Source organism: Oncorhynchus mykiss, chromosome 10 (genome assembly GCF_057628025.1).
Source record: "Oncorhynchus mykiss isolate SJ-2025 chromosome 10, ASM5762802v1, whole genome shotgun sequence".
In the NCBI taxonomy this organism is placed as follows: Eukaryota; Metazoa; Chordata; class Actinopteri; order Salmoniformes; family Salmonidae; genus Oncorhynchus; species Oncorhynchus mykiss.
The window spans coordinates 71,542,051-71,562,719 of NC_143031.1; the positions used below are offsets into that span (position 1 = coordinate 71,542,051).

The 20,669-nt window shown below is 42.3% G+C and overlaps 2 protein-coding genes across 2 annotated transcripts; both read left to right on the forward strand.

Moving 5' to 3' along the window:
• The first annotated feature begins 3,287 nt into the window (after positions 1–3,287).
• LOC110497333 (dnaJ homolog subfamily B member 14) lies at positions 3,288–15,020 on the forward strand. Its single transcript, XM_090187767.1, has 8 exons — positions 3,288–3,622; positions 6,431–6,614; positions 10,692–10,837; positions 12,069–12,257; positions 12,419–12,504; positions 12,968–13,077; positions 13,455–13,627; positions 14,062–15,020. The coding sequence occupies exons 1-8, from the start codon at positions 3,358–3,360 to the stop codon at positions 14,184–14,186; spliced, it is 1,278 nt and encodes a 425-aa protein (XP_090043893.1). The 5' UTR covers positions 3,288–3,357; the 3' UTR covers positions 14,187–15,020.
• A 1,176-nt stretch (positions 15,021–16,196) lies between these two features.
• pla2g12a (phospholipase A2, group XIIA) lies at positions 16,197–18,894 on the forward strand. The gene is given in 4 exon segments (NM_001165095.1): positions 16,197–16,582; positions 16,881–16,957; positions 17,385–17,550; positions 18,450–18,894. Coding segments are annotated over 4 exon segments (582 nt in total). The 5' UTR covers positions 16,197–16,362; the 3' UTR covers positions 18,569–18,894.
• Positions 18,895–20,669: the final 1,775 nt, after the last annotated feature.

The window sequence follows — 20,669 nt, forward strand, 5'->3', positions numbered from 1 at the left end:
TTCTTAATAATGACTATAAGATATTAGCCTCACTACTTGCAAAAATAATTAAAGAAGTCCTGGATGCAATCATTGATGAAACACAGTCTGGCTTCATGAGGAACATACATATTTCTAACAATGTCAGACTAGTATTAGACGTACTTGACTACTCAGACCTAATAACTGAGGATAGCTTCATATTATTTTTAGATTTTTATAAAGCATTTGACACAGTAGAGCATCAGTTCCTCTTCCACTCCCTTGAGAGACTTGGCTTTGGGTATTTTTTCTGTAAGGCTATTAAGACTCTATGCAAATGGTAACAGCTCTATCAAATTGAAATATGGCACCTCACCTAGATTTGAGTTAAAGAGAGGAATTAGGCATGGTTGTCCTATCTCTCCGTACCTGTTTTTATTAATCACCCAACTTCTTGCAAATTCTTTAAATAATAGTCCTGTACAAGGTATTTCCATAGCTGGTAAAGAAATTATTATAAGCCAGCTGACGATACTACACTTTTTCTGAAAGACGCTAACCAAATTCCCATATCGATCAATGTGATACAATCCTTTTCCAAAGCGTCTGGTCTATATCTTAACATTAAGAAATGTGAACTCATGGCTGTCAAAGATTGTGTGACACCTTCATATTATGGTATTCCAGTAAAAGAAGAACTTACATATTTAGGCATAACCATTACAAAGGATCAGAAGTCTAGAGGCTTACTAAATTTTAACCCTCTTATTAAAAAAACCCAGAAGAAACTAAATCAATGGCTACAGAGGGACCTATCTTTAAAAGGTAGAGTCCTAATAACCAAGGCTGAAGGTATCTCTAGACTAACATACGGTGCTCTGTCTTTATATCTTGACCGTAAAATAAGCAAGGAGATAGGCCAGATGCTTTTCAACTTTCTTTGGAGAAACCGTACCCATTACATTAGGAAAACTGTTGTAATGAACACTTATGAGAATGGTGGACTGAATTTTCTGGACTTTACTACTTTAAATAATACTTTTAATGATCAATTGGATAAAACAATTCCTAAGAAGACCCACTTCTATCTGGAATTTTATTCCTCATCATGTCTTCTCTACTTTTGGTGGCCTTAACTTCATGTTGTTTTGCAATTATAATATTGACAAAGTTCCAGTGAAGCTTTCTGCTTTTCATCGGCAGGTTTTCTTGTCATGGTCCTTAATTTATAAACACAATTTTTTCCACACAGATATTATATATGGAATAATCGGGATATATTGTATAAAAATACCTCTCTGTTTTTAGAATATTGGTTCCGAAATAATATCCTATTGGTGAGCCAACTGGTAAATGCAGAGGGTCTTTTACTCAGTTATAAAGAATTCTTATCACTTTACAAGGTCCCTGTAACACCTAAAGATTTTGCAATTGTTTTAGATGCCATTCCCTCAGGTGTTGCTATGTTATTCAGGAACATGTCAAGACCTGACCCTCAGAGCCTACAGTACCTTCTGTTGACCCTGTTGACTCATCAGTAGGAAAGATTTGTTTCTCTTTTGGTCCATTCAACAACAGAGCGATACGATCCTTGTTTCAGCAGGATATTGTATCTATACCTTATGTCATGCCTTATTGGAATGGATTTATTGATAATATCTGTTGGAAAAAAGTTTGGATGTTGCCACACACATACCTACTTGTTAACAAAATTAAGGACGTTTCCTTTAAAATTATTCATAAATATTATCCTGCCAACCACTATATGAAGAAGTTTAAGGAAAACATCAACTCAAATTGCTCCTTTTGTAATGACCACCCAGAAACAGTTGTGCATCTTTTTTGGCATTGTATGCATGTAAGAAAACTGTGGCAAGACATAAGTAGGTTTATAGTTGAACATATTTATGAAGATTTTACACTATTGTGGAGAGATGTACTGTTTGGATTCTTTACATACAATAGAAATAAGCGGAATCATTTTTATGTAATTAATTTCATTATTCTTTTGGCCAAATTTCATATACACAAATGTAAATTTACAAACAGAAAAACACATTTTCGTACCCTACAAAAATAAATTTAACTGTATTTTAAGACGGTTAAATGCTCTACTAACAAAAAAGCTGTTAGAATTGTAAGTATATGCATGTCCCTTAAGGTCCTTATGTAATTGTAATGTGATATTGTACCCCCTAGCTCGATTGTCTATTGTTTGTAATCTATGTATGCTTGTGTACCCTCATGTGCTTTATGTATTGATTTGTTATTAATAAAAATAAAAATAAATAATTCTGTGCGTCCAACTTTGTGGCAACAATTTGGGGAAGGCCCTTTCCTGTTTCAGCATAACAGTGCCACTGTGCTCAAAGCGAGGTCCATAACGAAATGGGTGTGGAAGAACTGGACTGGCCTGCACTGACCTCAATCCCACCGAACACCTATGGGATGAATTGGAACGCGGACTGCGAGGCAGGCCTAATTGCCCAAAATCAGTGCCCGACCTCACTAATGCTCTTGGCTGAATGGAAACAAGTCCCCGCAGCAATGCTCCAACATCTAATAGAAAGCCTTCTCAGAAGAGTAGAGGCTGTTATATCAGCAATGCTCCAACATCTAATAGAAAGCCTTCTCAGAAGAGTGGAGGCTGTTATATCAGCAACGGGACCAACGCCATATTAATGTCCATGATTTTGGAATGAAAGGTTTGAGGAGCAGCTGTCCACATTGTCATGTAGTGTATATTTCAGTGGGTTGGAAGTCATGCTCTAATATTGAGAAATGCAGAACAACCCCACTATATGAGATCAGAATAATTGCAGCGTCTGAGGATCACTGACGAAAGTGCTGCTCCGAACGTTCAGATGTGTTTTCGGTGAGCCGAATCATTTGGCTCCGTCACGTAAAAGAGCCGGCTCATTTGGCCCCCAAACGGCTCTGTTAAAAATGCTTGAAGGGAAGTTAAACTTTTTCTGTATTTTATTTGACTTCAGATTCATCTTCAGCACCACCCCAACATCAACATATGTGAAAATGGCAGCACGTGTCTATGTTTAATAGATAAAGAAAGGAAGGTAAGTGTTTCCAGTGACATCATTGATGTGCGTCATGATTTTAACCAATTATTAGTGCCTACTAATTGTCTAATTGGTGAATGTCATGGGAAGATGTGTTTCCAATCCTTTTGACTGCAAAACATATAAACACTCTGTTTTCACATATGTTAGTGTGGTGGTGCTGGAGATGATGAATATGAAGTTGAACATTTTAGAAATGTAAAACTAGAACCAGTGAAAAAACAACACATTTCCGATTTAAAGCCCAAAAGGTAGGCTCCCATTATGTCAAATCAGGAAATGCACCTCCAAATAAATGTTTACCTGGCTGGATTATTAGATGGCGCTGAATTGTTTTTGTTGCATGGACCAGATTTCACTGATTCGGTTCCCGACGTTCACCAAAAAGATCCGTTCGTTCGCGAACTACCCATCACTACTGTCAGCTGAGAGCCGGGGGGGAGGAAGAAAGATGGAAGGGAACAGAGACGAAGCAGAAAAATGTATAAATATAGCCACTAAAGCTCTTGAAGCAGGAGACAAAGACAAGGCGGTGAAATTCTTAAACAAAGCAGAGAAGCTCTATCCAACCTACAAAGCGAAAGGTAAATATCTACGTTGCCATATTTCAGTTCATTAGCCCGTTACACATTAAACACCGATTTAAAATAAGATTTGGCAACTTGCCTTGGAATATTGTCACTTGCAATGCACGGATAATACGTAAACGAATACATGATGAAATGGTTAAGTAACGTCATTAACGCTTTAAACTGCTCAGGGCAAAGGAAGAAGTGACGTTTCTTTAAATTGCTAACTAACGTTAGCATGCTATCAGTGTGTACTATGTCGCTAACGTTAACTACTTGACGTTAGCCATTTCTTAGCCCATTTTGTTGATTTGATAAGGTCGACATCATCCACGGTTAAATGTCTCACTTGACAAGCTATGTTTCATTTTATAGTTATGTTTTAGCTCAGTGACGAATGTGGACTGGCTATGCTAACTAGCCAATTGGCAAAGCTATTGCTAACTATCATTTACAAACTTTAGCTAGCCTATATGAGCTAGCTAAATGTTGGATTGCCAACAAATTCAGTTTTTCATTATGTGGTCAGTGGAGCGAAGTTCCCAATCTGGGATGTTATCTCCCCACATGTATGGTCTTTCGCAATAACAAGGTCAACTGACTAAGCAAGTAATGCCTATGCACCAGTAAGTTAGCCAGCTAGGGGTTGTTTCCAGTGTCCTCATGACAGAAATGTAATTTTAAAATGGGTATCAATGTAGGCCTGATACTAGCTTAGTAAGGGACTTGGCTAACTATCCGGACACAAGCCAAGCCTGGCTGTGGTTGTATTGATACATGATGATGATCCAGCAGCTACCTCGGGCCATAAGCAATTTATCTGCTTATTGCTCTCAGCTGCCGTGATGTTTTGTAATTCATTGCTTTGTCTGTTGAAAAGTGCTTGTCTGTAATCAAACACTTATGTTTTGTGAGTGAATTGTGTTCTTGCAAGAGGCTGCTTGCATTATGGTCAATTGTGCAGCCTGCCACCTACCAATCATATTTAAAAGCTTCTGAAATTGTCAATACTAGTATGTCAGGCAGGATACATATTTACCTTGTTATGAAGGTAAATTGCAATTTCCACAGCAGCCATATATAATAGAACACATATTAGCTGAACGGTTGGCTATGTGACAGTTGACAGCAATTATTCCTCATGTTGGCTTAACTCTCACATCATGCAGTTAAACATGACCGTTTATGTTCACAAGGAACATTTAGTTGTAGTGAATACTCAAGGTTTGGTTAAATAGTGTTTGTTGTGAATACTCAAGGTTTGGTTAAATAGTGTTTGTTGTGAATACTCAAGGTTTGGTTAAATAGTGTTTGTTGTGAATACTCAAGGTTTGGTTAAATAGTGTTTGTTGTGAATACTCAAGGTTTGGTTAAATAGTGTTTGTTGTGAATACTCAAGGTTTGGTTAAATAGTGTTTGTTGTGAATACTCAAGGTTTGGTTAAATAGTGTTTGTTGTGAATACTCAAGGTTTGGTTAAATAGTGTTTATAATGGTCACCAAGGAGATGGCTATAGCAGCCTATTCACCTCACTCAAATCAATGTTTATTTGGTAATGTTCATGGGATACAGCAGGTGCAAACAGTACAGTGAAATGCTTACTTGCGAGCTCTTCCTCACCAATGCCTTATTCAATATAAAAAATGGAAGGAAGTAGAAAAGTGGCTGTCTCAACTTCTGCTGAGAATCTTTTTTTGGAAATGGAGGTAATGTGGCTCTTGCAGGATGAGGCAAGGGGGTTTGTAGGGATTCCACTGTCAGAGCAGATGAGGTAACGTGGCTCGTGCAGGACGAGAAGGTGTTTTGTAGGGATTCCATTGAGCGCAGAGGAGGTAACGTGGCTCGTGCAGGATGAGGTTAGCGAGATGAACAGGCTTGTCCACCTCAATCCCTTAATTGAATGATTGACCCAGAGCTGAGGGAACAATGGTAGCGCATTAGCCAGGGCTAAGCTGGGGCCATGGTAAGGAATGATAGGGCAGTGGGCCAGGGAAAACCAAATCATCCTATTCACCTTTTAATTTTTATTTATTTCATTAACTCACAACAAGAAAGAATAGTGAATTCAAGGAGGATTCTGAGGATTCAGGAAGATTGCATCTTGATTGAAGAAAAACAGCCACCATCTTAAGTTCAGTGTCATGCAATAATACATTTACTACTACAACCATTAAGATGAGTATCTTTCCCGACATGCCAGTATTGTCACTCTGGCGTGTCTATCCAACATAGTGTTCAGTTACCTGTGTAAACTTTCACATGAATTGCAGAGCTGTATTGCACAGTCTGGGTGCTGCCAGAGAGAACAGCGATGCACTAGGCAGTATACTCAGGCTGTTGCTTAGGCTGCTGCTGCAGTGGTCATGGGTAGACTGACACAGAGAGCTGCTTTGTGTCACTGGAAAAGCTTAGCACATTCTCATTGAGCAACCAGAGCTGGATATATTCGCCTGCGGCTCTCATGGACGCATGACCAGATCTCCACTACAGCTCGTCTATGGAAGCCAACTGGATGCTGGGAACAATGTAACCTTAGTTTCTGTGTGAACCGCTGATGTTCCCTTGCATGGTGGTCTGACTTTCAAGAGCCTAGTGTTTTGCCCAGTAAGATTGAGTGGCAGTTTTCCAGAACCAGATTAAGACTAGTCCTTGACTAAAAAAACACTTTCGATTGAAAATGAGAGCGCTTTTTAGTCGAGGACCCGTCTTAATCTGGTTCTGTGAAATTTGCCTTTGAAGTGCTTAGCTTTGTTTCTTTCCGAATGTGCCACGTCATGCTTTGTTCTGTCTTCTCTTTCTCTTCATCTCTCTTTTCCCTCCTAGCCTTGTTGGACACCTTGACGAGGAACGGCAGCTCTGCAGGGAATGGCACGCACTGCAGACAGCGTACTACAGACAGCTCCTCGGAGAGCACCAAGGCCCGGGCTGGTGGGCAGGACCAGGAGGCCGGAGGGGGCGAGCCCAGCACCAAGGGCTTCACCAAGGACCAGGTGGAAGGAGTGCAGAGGTGAGCAGGAGGCTTTTGACTTATTTTCCACTTGATTGCTCACTCAGCCAATCCCAAACAGATTACATATCTGTTTGTAAAATCTCTGTTCCGCCCTCCCTGATGGCCGTATGGTACGATCCTCTGTCCCACTTCTCATGTGTGCAGCAGGCAGGCCTGTGTGTGTAGTTGTTGCTTCACTCTGGTGCATTCTCATGTGGCGATTAGGGCGGGAGGGCCACTTTCAGCCTGGTTGGGGTTGTTGACCCTGAGTTTTTGTAATCAATGTGAATTTAGGAGACTGACACTTTTGGGTGTTCTTTTTTCATTTGGCTACCTGTTAAGATGAGGAAATGGTGGATTGTAAATTCCCTTACTCACCTGAATTTCCTGTTGCATGTGTGTGTATTATGATCTATTTTACATTTTTTAATAACCTGATGGTGGTTCTTGCCACAACAGGAAATTGATAAGGATTTGTCACACGTCACGTGAGCATGCTCTCACACTAATCAGATGTATTTTAGATGAAACTGGAAGTATATCCTTCACACCCAAAATAATGAACCCATGTACTCCGTGTCATTCTGTCTCAATCGAGGGACCATTAGTCAGTGCTTTATGCTTGACATTCTGACAGTAACCGGTCCTTCGAACCGGATGATGACTGAACCAAAGACTGGTGAAATGGAGGCGGAGAGGGAATAATTGTCTCCACTGGAAGGAAGAAGCGGGGAGGAGAGAGCAGCTGAGGGAAAGGTCTTGGAACAAAGGAAATATCCAGGCGCTAAGCCTAAAGCAACAAAGGCTTCATCCTCAACCACCAGCAGCACCAGAAGAACCAGGCCAGCACCTGGTTATCTTAAGGATTATGTGGTCGAGTTTCCGACAAAGGGCAAGCCCACCAGAGCTCAAAGTGGTGATGGATCAACTGTACGTTTCAGCCCTCAACCATCCACTTTGAGCCAAGTACTGGAAACTGCTTTGGAGTGGTGACTCCCACAGCACAGGTCGACCAGCTTCCTGAGGCAGGCTCCACTCACCCCTTAACTAATGGGAAATCGTGAAGCACTCTAGACGGAGTGGGAGTTTGACCAGTGGATACCCCTTTGGAAGTGGCCGTGGCAGCCGCCATTCACTAGCCCTCAGCGATTCACAGACCGCTGTCCTACAAGACAGGATGAAACTATTAGCTTTGGAGGAAATTGAGCGTCAGTTTGAGGAGGAACGACAGGCTGATGAACGATGTCACCAATTGGATGTGCAGGCCCGTAGAGCTCTACAGGAACGGGAATTCATTGCCAAGGACCTGGCACAACAGCGACGGCACCGTCAAGCCAGAAGGGAATTGGAGGAGGCACGGATGGTCTCATCCTTCCTGGAGAGGAACAAACAGGGAGTTGACCTGACCACCCCTCCACAACATTATGAAACTTCTAGTAGCCTCAGCCTATGGAATTCCCACACCCAAACTGCCATACTTTGAGAGCGGAAAGGAGAGTGAATTTGTCCTTTTGGAAATGGCATTGGAGAGCCTACTGGGTATTCACAGTCAACTGTCAGAACGCTACAAATACCAAGTACTAATGGATCATTTACGGTTTCCCAGTGCATACAGGCTGGCCCAATCCTTTATGCACTCCGCAACACCATACACTGCAGCTCTCCAGGCTTAGTGGAATTTCTGGCTTCTCAGTTTCTTGTTCTCTTGGCCATCAGCGCTTTTAACCTAAATAATAAACCATCTTTTGTCAGTGTGTCTGCACTAGGGACTCGGGATGTGGTTGCATTATTGATGTCATGTTAATCAGGTCTTTTGATTTGAACATATAGATAGGTAGCCTACAAAACAAACTATTTAATTTAGGGATCAAGCCTTAGCAGTCATTCTGATCTTGTTCCCAATGATCAGTGCTTTATGTTACTGTCCAGCGGTTCTGAATTTGCCATTCACCTGACTGTTTTTTTTCTTCTATTCAATAGCCTTTTGATTTGAACATTTCAAGTTCTTGTGTGTACTACACCATTTGATTTAATTTATATATGCTACAGCACTTTGATTTCACTAATATATATTTTGAAATTGAACTAAATGATTGGTTTCTGTCTTCAGTCCTTTTTAAATGAGAGATGGCGATAACATATGTCAAACTCATTCCATGGAGGGCCGAGTGACTGGGTTTTCTCTTCTCCCTTGTACTTGATTAATTGTCACTGATTAGTAAGGAACTCCCCTCACCTGGTTGTCCAGGTCTTAATTCACCAGAAGAAGAAAAAACAGCAGACACTAGGCTATAAATGGAATGAGTTATACACCACTGGGCTGTATGGTCTACTGCAGTATAGGTTGAATGTGATAGGCCTACTGAGGCTGGTTATAGAGAGACTATAACTCCATTCCTGATTAGAGAAATGAATCAAATTGGCTATTATCAGGTTGGTTAATGCGATTCGTTTCTGTTGAATTTGGGGGGAAAAAATCGACCCGCATGCAGCCCCACCCACTCGGCCAATCAGTAGCCGCTACTGTGTTGTATCACACTGCACACTTTTTACTGAACGGTACGTGCTAAATAGTATGTTAGCTAGTATGGGTCTTTGGCCACTGATTGTTGTTGGACCCTGAATCATACCAACCGTGGGGGGAGGGGTGTTCTAGAATGATCTCCCTTGAGAGTTCTTGTTAAACACCTCTTTCTGTGTCACTGTTTCATCATTGCTGTCCCCATAGGCCAGGGTAGGTGGCTGGGACTGGGAGCTCTGAGCGACTGATGTCCCTGGTGAACAGAAGTGTTGCTAATAATGGGCCGAGTGTAGCCTAGGCCTCCACCTTCCCCTAGCGAGGTCGTCTGACGGTAGTTAGATGGTTCTATTGGGCTCCATGTTTTGTTTTCTCTAGCATCTTTATGGTTTGTTAATTAACCCTGCAGTTGACCTACAGGATCACTCATAATCCCCCAGTCCAGTGTGGTGTACTCAGAGGGGTTAAACTTCTCTACTGTACTATGAGCCAGCCAATAACACACTTTTTATGTAGAGAAGGCTGCTGTTGAAACACTTACTCAGCTCAACATTTTGGAGTTGGGTTTGAAGTTGAAGCCTGTGGAATATTTGCAGTGTTTGCTGAGCTAATGACAGCAGACGGGTTGTCTGTGTATTTGTATGCAAGTCTCATGGCAGAGCTGTTTGGGTGGCTTGTTGTGGTCGGCTTTGTGCCATTGGTGGTGTGTGTGTGGGCCGTTAATCAACTGCTCAATGAGGACACTGCAGTGTTCTACACACCATACTACCCCTATGGGAACCTCAGACTCGGCAAGGTGCCCTTAAGGCCAGTGAGAGGGGAAGGGAGAGGGACTGAGAGAGTGAGACAAAAGAGAGCTGTGACACATCTCGTTATGGCAACACTCACATAGTGCTTGGTAGGCCTGACCAACATCTAGTCCCATTGTAAAGAGCGTAAGACGGTATGTTTGTTTACTAAGATGCTGTGTTTGTTTAGACTAACCTGTATGTTTTGTTAAAACAGGCCTACATGCAGTGTAGGGTTTAACCTCCAATTGAAAGGTACACAGTGACATCAGCATATATTTGATTATTCTAATTGAATGTTAATGTAACAGTCTGGCAAGTATCTCAGGTGGTTCTCCTTGGAGACTGGAGGCAATCTCTCTTCTGCAGGTCATGCAATACAGAGTCGATTGCGTTTGAACTCTCCTGCTCTGTTCTGCCAACAATGTTGATTTGCCCTCTTGTGGTTTCAAATGGTACTTCAGGAGCACAGTTTTCTAAACCCAGAGGTGCAACATTGCGAAACTTCCAGGAACACTTGCTAAACAGACCAGAAGTGAAAATTCTTCACTTGGATGTTGATTTTCTCTAAATGTAAAGGCACAACCTAGATACTTTCCAAATACTAGTTCTTGAAGCAAGAAATATCCATTAGAGGTTTTTTGTATTGCTTTTGGGCCAAATGTGATCTGTGCTACAGCCCTCGTGATTAATCAGATCCACTGCATTGTAATAAACTAGGTCTATATCTGTTTCCTGGACATGTGTAACATAGCCCTGATGAATCACTCACTGTCATCTCTCTTAAAGGATAAAGCGGTGTAAGGACTACTATGAAGTCCTGGGCACCAGCAAGGAGGCCAATGAGGAGGAGCTGAAGAAAGCCTACAGGAAACTAGCACTCAAGTTCCACCCAGACAAAAACCAAGCCCCCGGAGCTACAGAGGCCTTCAAAAGTAAGAAGTTTCACATGCATTGTTTTTGTGTTTGGTGCCAATCACATGTATCACAGGGCGCGATGCAGAGGAGAGGGGAGAGGTATGCATGTCTGGCATGTATGCATGTCTGGCATCTACAGGGGCAACAGGGTAGACTAGTGTTGCTGAGTGTTGAACTAGTAACCGAAAGGTTGCAAGTTCAAACCCCCGAGCTGACAAGGTATCTGTCGTTCTGCCCCTGAACAGGCAGTTAACCCACTGTTCCTAGGCTGTCATTGAAAATAAGAATTTGTTCTTAACTGACTTGCCTAGTTAAATAAATAAATAAATAAAAATGTGGCTGTAATGTAGGCTACAGGTCTTCACGGATCCACCTGTACCCGATTTCGGGACCCGGGCGAGTCACAGGTCTGGGTCAGATCTGATATGATTGACACAGGTCTCGGGTATGTGTAAATTTAACCAACTTGTCCGGAAGGTACCAAGCCGAACGTAACTGCTGCAGTAGAGGGAGAGAAATTGTATAATTTATGCTGCTGCTCTTGTTTTCACGAGTGGCGGGTTGTTGGCCGGTCATTAGTCATCAAAGTGGCAATGGGCTACAGCCATTTTGCCTTACTCCGTGTGTGGCAAAAGTTAGGAGAGATCTAATCAATGGAAGATGGAATTAAAATGACGGAGTTAAAGGAGAAGAATAGGCTACAAGAACCAATAGGTAGGCAGGCTGCTACTTATCTGAATAGAATTGTTTGTAACTGTAGGATCAGGAAGCGTATGCTGCACTGCAGCCTCAGCCTACCGTAACTAGCTTTTCCTGGTTTGATGCAGTTAAGACGGGCACTACGTAATCATATTGATGATAAGTAATCGAGCTATGGCAGCTATTAGTCTACTATAGTGCCAGTCAGCTTGGTTGGTTGCTGTCTCTCCCTCCCGCCTGCTAGAAGGGTCTCTCTCACTCAGCTCTGGTTAATAAAGTAGCTTTCAAAAATGACTTCTTCTGCTTCCCTCACTGATCGGACCGGGTCTGGAACAAGTGAGCCCCTACAGCATTGTCAGCAGCCTAAATTTGACCTGCCATTAATTGAATTGGAATAGATTGAGGACTGGCAGAGTATCTACGTCTGGCCCCCCCGACGTGAAGTTTGCAGATCAGTGTTAAATGGGGCATCAGATCCGAGCCAATGTCTACTTTTTCGCTGACTTAATGTGACACTTATTGACCACGAGTGTGTTGTGGTTCTAACAGAGATCGGCAACGCGTACGCCGTGCTTAGCAACCCAGACAAGAGAAAGCAGTATGACCTCACGGGGGCGGAGGAGCCGACCAGTCCTGGCCACGCCCACAGCCAAGGGTTTGACTTCCACCGGGGCTTCGAGGCCGACATCACTCCCGAGGACCTCTTCAACATGTTCTTCGGAGGAGGATTCCCCTCTTGTAAGAGACACTTGCAGAGTTTGTCTCAATGTTTAATAAACAAGTCTTAATTCATTACATCAATGAAATACAATTGTCTTGCTCAAACATGAATGTTTATTAAATGAGTATTGTATTGCAAGTCTTTGCCGAGTCACTAACAGGGTACCTCCTCTCCGCAGCGGCTGCCCACACGTTCACCAACGGCAGGGCGCGATACAGCCAGCAGACGGACCAAAGACGGGAGAGAGCAGAGGAGAGGGGAGAGGTATGTAATGTCTGGCATCTACACTGCCAGATGTATACTGTGACTGTCAATATAATACCTAGTGAGTCTGGGGTAACTTCAGGTCAGACTTCCATAGCAGACCCCCCTCTACAAGCTATGGGAGTCTCGGCAGCATATTGCAGGCTCTGTTTTAGTGAAGGACACAACCGTTCCAGCCTTGACTGGGATGAGCTCTAGTTAATTTCCGTGTGCTACATAGTAAAGCAGGGAAACATGCAAAGTCACGAACAGGACAGTACACGTCTTAAAATATTAAATAGTAATATATGCCATTTAGCTGACTCTTATCCCAAGCGGCTTAGTCATGCGTGCATACATTTTACGTTATGGGTGATCCTGGGAATCAAACCCACTATCCTGCCGTCACAAGTGCCATTCTCTACCAACTGAGCTGCAGGACAAAATAGTGTCTGCTTAGTGATTTCTGTAATCTGTTTTCCAGGGAGGGTTCTCCATGTTTATCCAGCTGATACCCATCGTTGTACTGATCCTGGTGTCCATCTTGAGCCAACTGATGGTGTCTACCCCTCCCTACAGCCTCTACTCCAGACCGTACGTGTACACACACACACACTCACGCTGGGGTCGTGCTCAGTGTGGATCACAGTACTTAAAAGGTTGTGTTCATATTGGACACATGTATTTAAGTGGTACCACTCCGTTTCCAAACGTTTTCTCCCACCTGAACACGGCCCAGGCCTTTTATTCTGTACCCCTGCTCCACTTGCTCGGTGCTGAAAAATTCTGTCAAATGGTGACATGGTTGGTGTAAGTAACGGACACACCTACCAGTAAAGTACTGATGCATTTATTGTGTGTGTTTGATCATTCCCATTGCCTCATCTCTTCACCTGGTATAAAAAGCTATACATCTCGCTGTTCTCAGAACAGCCGTCTGTAACCTGATGCCTGTCCTCTGTCTTCTCCAGGTCCACGGGGCAGACGGTGAAACGGCAGACGGAGAACCTGCATGTGGATTACTACGTCAACAGAGACTTCAAGACAGAGTACAAGGGCTCCAATCTGCAGAAGATTGAGAAGAACGTGGAGGAGGACTACGTGTCTAATGTCAGAAACAACTGCTGGAAGGAGAGGCAGACGAGTAGGTGTCCATCATGCCTCTATTAGTTGGGCGGTATCCAGATGTTCATACCTTTTCTGTACCATACCAGGTACTACCATAAATATTAAAACAATTTAGGCAACAGGGATCTTGATCCAGGAGGAGATTAAATGTCTCTGCTGTAATCTAGCCACGTACCTAGCAAGTTAGAAAACCAAATGCCTAGCTGAAGCTCTGACCTGGATATAATTGATTTGACACAGATTTCTTATAGTTATAAGCAGTGGTGTAGCACGCAGCCCCTGCAGGGTATAATTACAGTGAGGACTTCAATCAAATTAGCCCCATGTAAAGCAATACAAGTTACTCGTACAAAACACGCATTCATTTCCTTCTATTTTGTGACGAAAGCATTCCCTCGACGTAGCTTAGTGTGACATGGTTGATATTGACATCTCCCCCTTCTCTCTCAGAAACAGACTTGCTGTATGCTGCTAAGGTCTACAGGGACGACCGCCTGCGTAAGAAGGCTGAGCTGATGACCATGGATAACTGCAAGGAGCTGGACAGACTAAATGACCTGTTCAGGGGGGGCTGAGCCCGCCTGATGCCGCAGGCTCCCACAGGACGCTTTTAGAAGAGATATATGAATAGAGATATGTATGTAAATGTTTTTTTTAAGGAAAAACCATGGAGATTGAAAGGAGGAAAATAAAAATAATTAGCCTTACCGTTGACGTTATAAGTTGTCCCCATCCCTCCCCCAGTACCCATCTTTCCATCCTCCTCACCACCCCCTCCTTCCTGGGAACTGCCTTGCTGCATCTCAATGAACCAACTGAAGAATAGACCAACCTCCCAAAACACTTGAGAACCACAACTTCTTTCTCTTCTATCTTTGCTTGTCTTTTTGTGTTTTCTGGAAATAAGAACCCACTCTGGAAATGAACACTGACTAGAAAAGCAGAAGGCATTGTGCTGGTGCCTCGAGTATTGAAGCGCCAAGCATTCTGCTGTAACAAGCAAATCACAATCTTCTTCACTCTAGATAACTACTTCACCTGCTTGACTTAAACAAGATTTTTAGGCTCATCTGGAGATGCTGCCCTCCTTCCAGTCCATACATTAGCAGTGCTAGTATTGTGAGGAACCCAGAGAATGCTTCCTAGCTACCACAGTGGAACCCACAGTGGAACCTTGTGTGGAGTTACATGGACCTTGAAGTTCATTCCGCAGATGAAGAAATGACCACTGTCTCACTTGAACTTTTTTTGGCCTGGGAAAAAATGTGAAGTTGGAACCATAATCTTCATCAATTGTATATTTTTCATTTTGAATGTTTGAAAATTTATGGAGTTATTTAAGTAGAAAAACAAGGTTTTTCTTCATTGCTCGATTAATCATTTGAATAAACAATAAATTATTACCAGAAGCAGTTTTGATTTGTTTCGAGCACAAGAGCATGTGCAATTGTGTGTATGAAGCAGATGGAAGGGCAGGTTAAACACCCTTTTAAAATGTGTTCATAGTACTCAGACTGTAGGCCTATTCTCTCCACATAATATTCTCCCTGGTATACAGATCCGTTACTCTAGTAGTTTGTATAGTCTCACTTTCGTTTTGCAGGAAGCCTTGTTCTCAACCTAATATGGCCTCACCATATTCATGAGGCTTGTAAAATATGTGTTGATGTGGATTTGTATGGCTACATGCTCCAGCTTGGTACCCAAACAGGTTGGTAGTGTGATTCTTAAAACTGAAATGCAACTGAACAAGTCTACTAGAAAGGAGACTTTGCTGTTTCTCCTGGAAGTCCATGAGAATTGTGGTGGTGTTTCTGAAAAATACATCGGTTATAGGCCTACAGTGATTATCACTTGTATTGATTAATATCAGTGGTGGGACAAGTACTCTATTGTCATACTTGAGTAAAAGGAAAGATACTTTTGTAATTTTCTATTAAGGTAAGTCACCCAGTAAAATACTAAGTATTTGGTGTTAAATGGTTTTAAATGTATCAAAACTAAATGGAACTGCTAAAATGTACTTAGGTAGTAATAGTATAAACCACTTCAAATGCTGTGTATTAAGCAAACCAGACAGACTTTTCTTGCCTTTTTTAAATTGACATAACTGGGCACACAGACCATTTTCAAAGGAAACATTTGTGTTTAGTGAGTCTGCCAGAACAGAAGCAGTAGGGATGTTCTCTTGATTTGTGTGAATTAGACCAGTTTCCTGTCAAAATGTAAGTACTTTTGGGTGTCACGGAAAATGTATGGAGTAAAAAGTACATTATTTTCTTTAGAAAAGTAAAGTAAATGTTGGCAAAAATATGAATGGTAAAGTACAGATACCCCCCCCCCCACAAAAAAAAACACTACTTAAATAAAAATACTGAAGTACTACACTGATTAATATTGCCTTAAAACAGAAAGCAAGACAATGTCTCAGTAAAAATCATCAAATCGGTCATGAATTTACGTTTGTTCGTGGCATGCATGAACTTCGAACATCTGTGGGCGTTGAGTGACCACGTGTACTGTAAGTGCCATGTATATTGGCACTGATAGGCTTATTGCTGTCACGTGACTAATCCCACATCCGGAAAGAGAATTGCATGACAGGCGATTTGTTGACATCGAATAGGACCAATAGTGTAACATTTGGGAAAGTGTGAAATTATTTGTTTTACCGACGTTTGGTGCAGTCATTTAACTTTGGATTCACATGCCGACCAATTGCAACTATTTTCTAGCACCGGTGCTGTCATCATGCATCATAACAGTTGTATCCCGGTTTTTCTCGTTGGCTTACTATCTTTCTATGGATTTCTGAGCTGTGTGTCATGTAGTAAGGAACCTGAAACACCGGACTGGCGGATGACTTTAAAAACCATTCGCAATGGGATCCATAACATTGACAAATACCTCAACGTTGCTCTGGACTTATTTGGAGGACAAGATGGACTGTGTCACTATGAATGCAGCGATGGTAAGGTCTCTCAGGCCACACACACAGTCAGTACTTGTTGGTAATGGAAATAAAAACATGGCCATAACTACTTTGCTTATTATGCAGACAGGCCATTTATTAAAAAGCTCAGTTGAAAGTGATTATGTTTCACAAACAAAGCAGATAAGCACCACTGTAGCTATCTTGAGTTGTAAACCATTAAACTGGTACAGTGCCACCCCCAACACACACTGTAGTTTCTCTGAACAGGTCGTCTCTCTCAACAAGATTAAAGAAGAACACTGAACACCTCTCTACCTTTGCTCTTTCCTTGCAGGTTACAAACCAGAACCCCGGCCTGGTTACAAACCAAACCCACCCAATGGATGTGGGTCACCCCTGTTCGGATTCCAGGTGAGCTAGTGTCATGTATGACTTTGATCTATAGCAGTGGTCTTCCCTATTAGTCCTGTGGGGGGGGTGCAGTGTGTGCAGACCAGTCCAGCACTAACCCACCTGGTTTAGCAACTCATGTTTTTTTATGATTAGCAGAGACCTGTGTTTCAGACAGTGACGCCTGCACACACTATAGTGTATTGCTATAGCTGCGGCTCTTCAGGACCATAAATGAAGACCCCCCCCCCCCCCCCCCCCCACACACACACAAAATGTATTTTATTTTATTGTCACACATATGTGCAGTGGAATGTGTTGTTTTACAGGGTCAGCCATAGTAGGGCGGCTCCCCTGTACGGCGACCATTGTTTATAGGAATGTTATTACACCTGTCATATTATATATTGCATTGATCTAATGGTCATCTATTTTGTCTACTCTACAGTTTGACATCGGCATCCCGTCCTTGACCAAGTGCTGTAACCAGCACGACCGTTGCTATGACACCTGTAACCGTGATAAACACGACTGTGACGATGAGTTCCAGGAATGCCTGGAGACCATCTGTAGGAGATTACAGAAGATGTTGGGACTGGCCCAGAGTGTCCAAGGTAAGATGGCACATGGGTTGTGTTTATTAGGGCATGCAACAGAAACCGTTTTACAACGGAACACGACAATGTGTTTCTTATTGTAGTTTCTGCCTGTTTCAGTCTGTTTTCTTCCATCCTGTTTCTTTCTGTTTTCTCCCATGTGTTGCCTATTGAACACCATGCTGATTCATGTATTGATATGCTCCCAGTGTTGAACACAGAGCAGGACTTGACTCAAGCATTCCTCACAGTTAATTCAATAATGTGTCCACCATCTTGTAGCCTGGTTAAATCATACTGAATGCTGCGCTCACCATTGTCAATTGTTTCACTTCACTGGTGAGTTCAGCATTCAGTCAGGTTTAACCAGTCTAACAATCTTGCTGGTGCGGAAGATCATACAACTCCCCCTGATGGCATTTCTGGTGAGGTCTATAACTTAGGGTGAGGTCTATATCCATATTAGGGCATGCAACAGAAAACGGGTGGTTCAAGTCCTGAATGCTGATTGGCTGAAAGCCGTGGTATATCCTACAAACCAGAACCCCATACAATGGGTATGAAAAAAACGTGTATTTTTACTGCACCTATTAAGTTGGTAACCAGTTTATAATAGCAATAAGTCACCTTGTTTTTTTGTTGGTGTATGGCCAATATACCACGGCTGTGTTGTGTCGTGCATAAGAACAGCCCTTAGCCATGGAATATTGGCCATATACCACACCCCCTCGGGCCATATTGCTTAATTATAGTACTGCAATGTTGGGGGAGCTAGCACAAGCATTTCACTGCACCTTTTATACCTACTGTAAACTGTGCACGTGACAAATAACATTTGATATTGATTCATTTTTCTGTGTGTTTCATATGTCTGTATATAATGATCAAGTCGTGTTTCCATGTCTCTCTCTATACAGCGTGTGAGAATACTGTGACCCTGCTGTTTGAGGCTGTCATGCACATGGGGTGTAAACCTTACATGGACAGCCAGAGAGACTCCTGCATATGCAAATTTGAAGTCAAGAGGGATCTATGAGTTGCCACCCAGAGGGGATTCTGGAATAGTCAAGCCAACAGAGAAACATTGAAGTCAATACTGTATCTTGGGATAGAGCTGTGGAAGTTTCCATTGATAACAATGTGCTAAGCCTTGTGAAGGGGCCTGGATGTGCTCTCAATGAATGAATGTTGGGTGATCTGAGTTTTTAAATTGCTATTTGATAATTTTGTAGAATTGTTCTCCTATGCAAAGGTTGTTTAGTGGTTGTTGTCATGTATGTCATTTGTTTGTTCTGCCACACATTTATATGAAGTATAAATTAAGAGAGAATATAAATGTTTATAAAAGGTAAGAAGACATTGAATACAAATGTATGCACATAATGATACAGTGATGAGGGTAATGGCTACATTATCCTGCCCAGTAAGTGTATTGTTTTGGTTACACTTCTGTAACCGATGTGAAATGGCTAGCTAGTTAGCGGTGGTGCGCGCTAATAGCGTTTCAATCGGTGACGTCACTCGCAAGGGCCGAGGATTTTGTGGAGCGATGTTTAACGATGCTTCGTGGGTGTCAATTGTCTATGTGTGCAGAGGGTCCCTGGTTCGAGCCCGGCGAGGATACGGACTAAAGTTATACTGTTACACTTCTCCGCCCATGCATTGGCTATGTAGACTGCTTTATTTCGCATGTGTGGCTACTGAATATGAGCAGCGAGAGCGGACACTTGTACATTCTCTTGAACTACGTTTTGCATATAGGATATAGCCTACATTTTAGGAGGATAATTTGCAGGCAGAGACAAATAAATGGGTAATTAATATTTATTGCAAATGAAAGGTTCGCTCACCATAGCCTATCCGCGCGTTACGCCTTTTCAATAATTTGTATTATTGCACCTTGACTAACGTTGGTTGAGCGGCCTCCACTTCTTTCCATTATCATTTATTTACAGACACTAGTAAACTGTAGTCTAATCATATTTAATGTAATTTTCTTGAAAAGACGACTACCACTTGATTCTCCTCCCACGCATAGGCAGCCTACTCTATTTCATTGAGACCAGACTATAATCTCTCGGGGACTAATTTATGTGGACAGATGAAACGGCGAGAATCTGTCAATGCACATGTAGGATTTTGTGGTTGATGAGCAACATTGAGGGGTTCAATTAATATGCCCGGGCGCCCGACAATGCGTGTTTTTTTACCGGGTGAAAGTTGATTGCGTTTGTTTTGGAACCGGCCTGCCTCCGGGGTGTGAGACAGGTGTCCGGTTCAAAGCCCACGGAGAAATCCGCTCAAAACGTAATTAGCACGTGGAGTAAAGAGTACGGTTCTGTGTTTTCACATGTAAAAGTGATTGCTTTTGACAAAAAAAGCATCTGCTTTCCCAATGAAAACTAGTTTGAAAATGCAAACATATTTTGAATGGAAAAGAGATGTAGGCCTATGTATGTTTCTGGATGACGGACCTTGTTGACAGAGCGGCACAGACTACTGTTTGACTTGAAAAGGGCACTCCTCCTCCCTTAGTGCTTTTGCCAATTCACGTCAAAGGACATACCGATGCCCTGCGGTTCACCATTTTATTTAACTGTTTTTTAACCAGGAAAAAAACATTGAGACCCAGAGTCGCTTTTTCAAGGGATACATGGCCGAAAATGCCGCAACAATCAATACATTACAGAAATAAAACATACAACAATATGATCCAGCCCCAAAAAAGCATTTACACTACTCTGTAACAGTCTCCCATGAACATTTCAATTCATTCAGTGGCACTAACATATCTAGATGAAGTATGGATTGTACACTACACCATACCTCCGGTGCACAAGACAAGAAGGCAGTCTTGCTTAATAGTGCAAGGACTTTATGTAGGTAGCCTAGTGGTTAGAGGTGTGTGCCAGTAACAGAAAGGTTGCTAGATTGAATCCTCAAACTGACAATGTAAAAATCTGTCGTTCTGGCCCTGAACAAGGCAATTAACTCACTGTTCCTAGGCCATCATTGTAAATAAGAATTTGTTCTTAACTGACTTGCCTAGTTAAATAAATGTTTTTTTTTTTAAGTAGCAACTGCCCATCAGACCGGGTATGGTAACTGCTGGTGGTGAAGGAGACCAGACTACATAG

Bases quoted from the DNA above. Each gene is read 5' to 3' on its own strand.
- LOC110497333 (XM_090187767.1), top strand. From the start codon at position 3,358: ATGGCGCTGAATTGTTTTTGTTGCATGGACCAGATTTCACTGATTCGG. The intron at 3,623-6,430 runs GTAAATATCTAC...TTTCCCTCCTAG, and splicing joins TCCAACCTACAAAGCGAAAG to CCTTGTTGGACACCTTGACG. The intron at 6,615-10,691 runs GTGAGCAGGAGG...TCTCTCTTAAAG, and splicing joins CAGGTGGAAGGAGTGCAGAG to GATAAAGCGGTGTAAGGACT.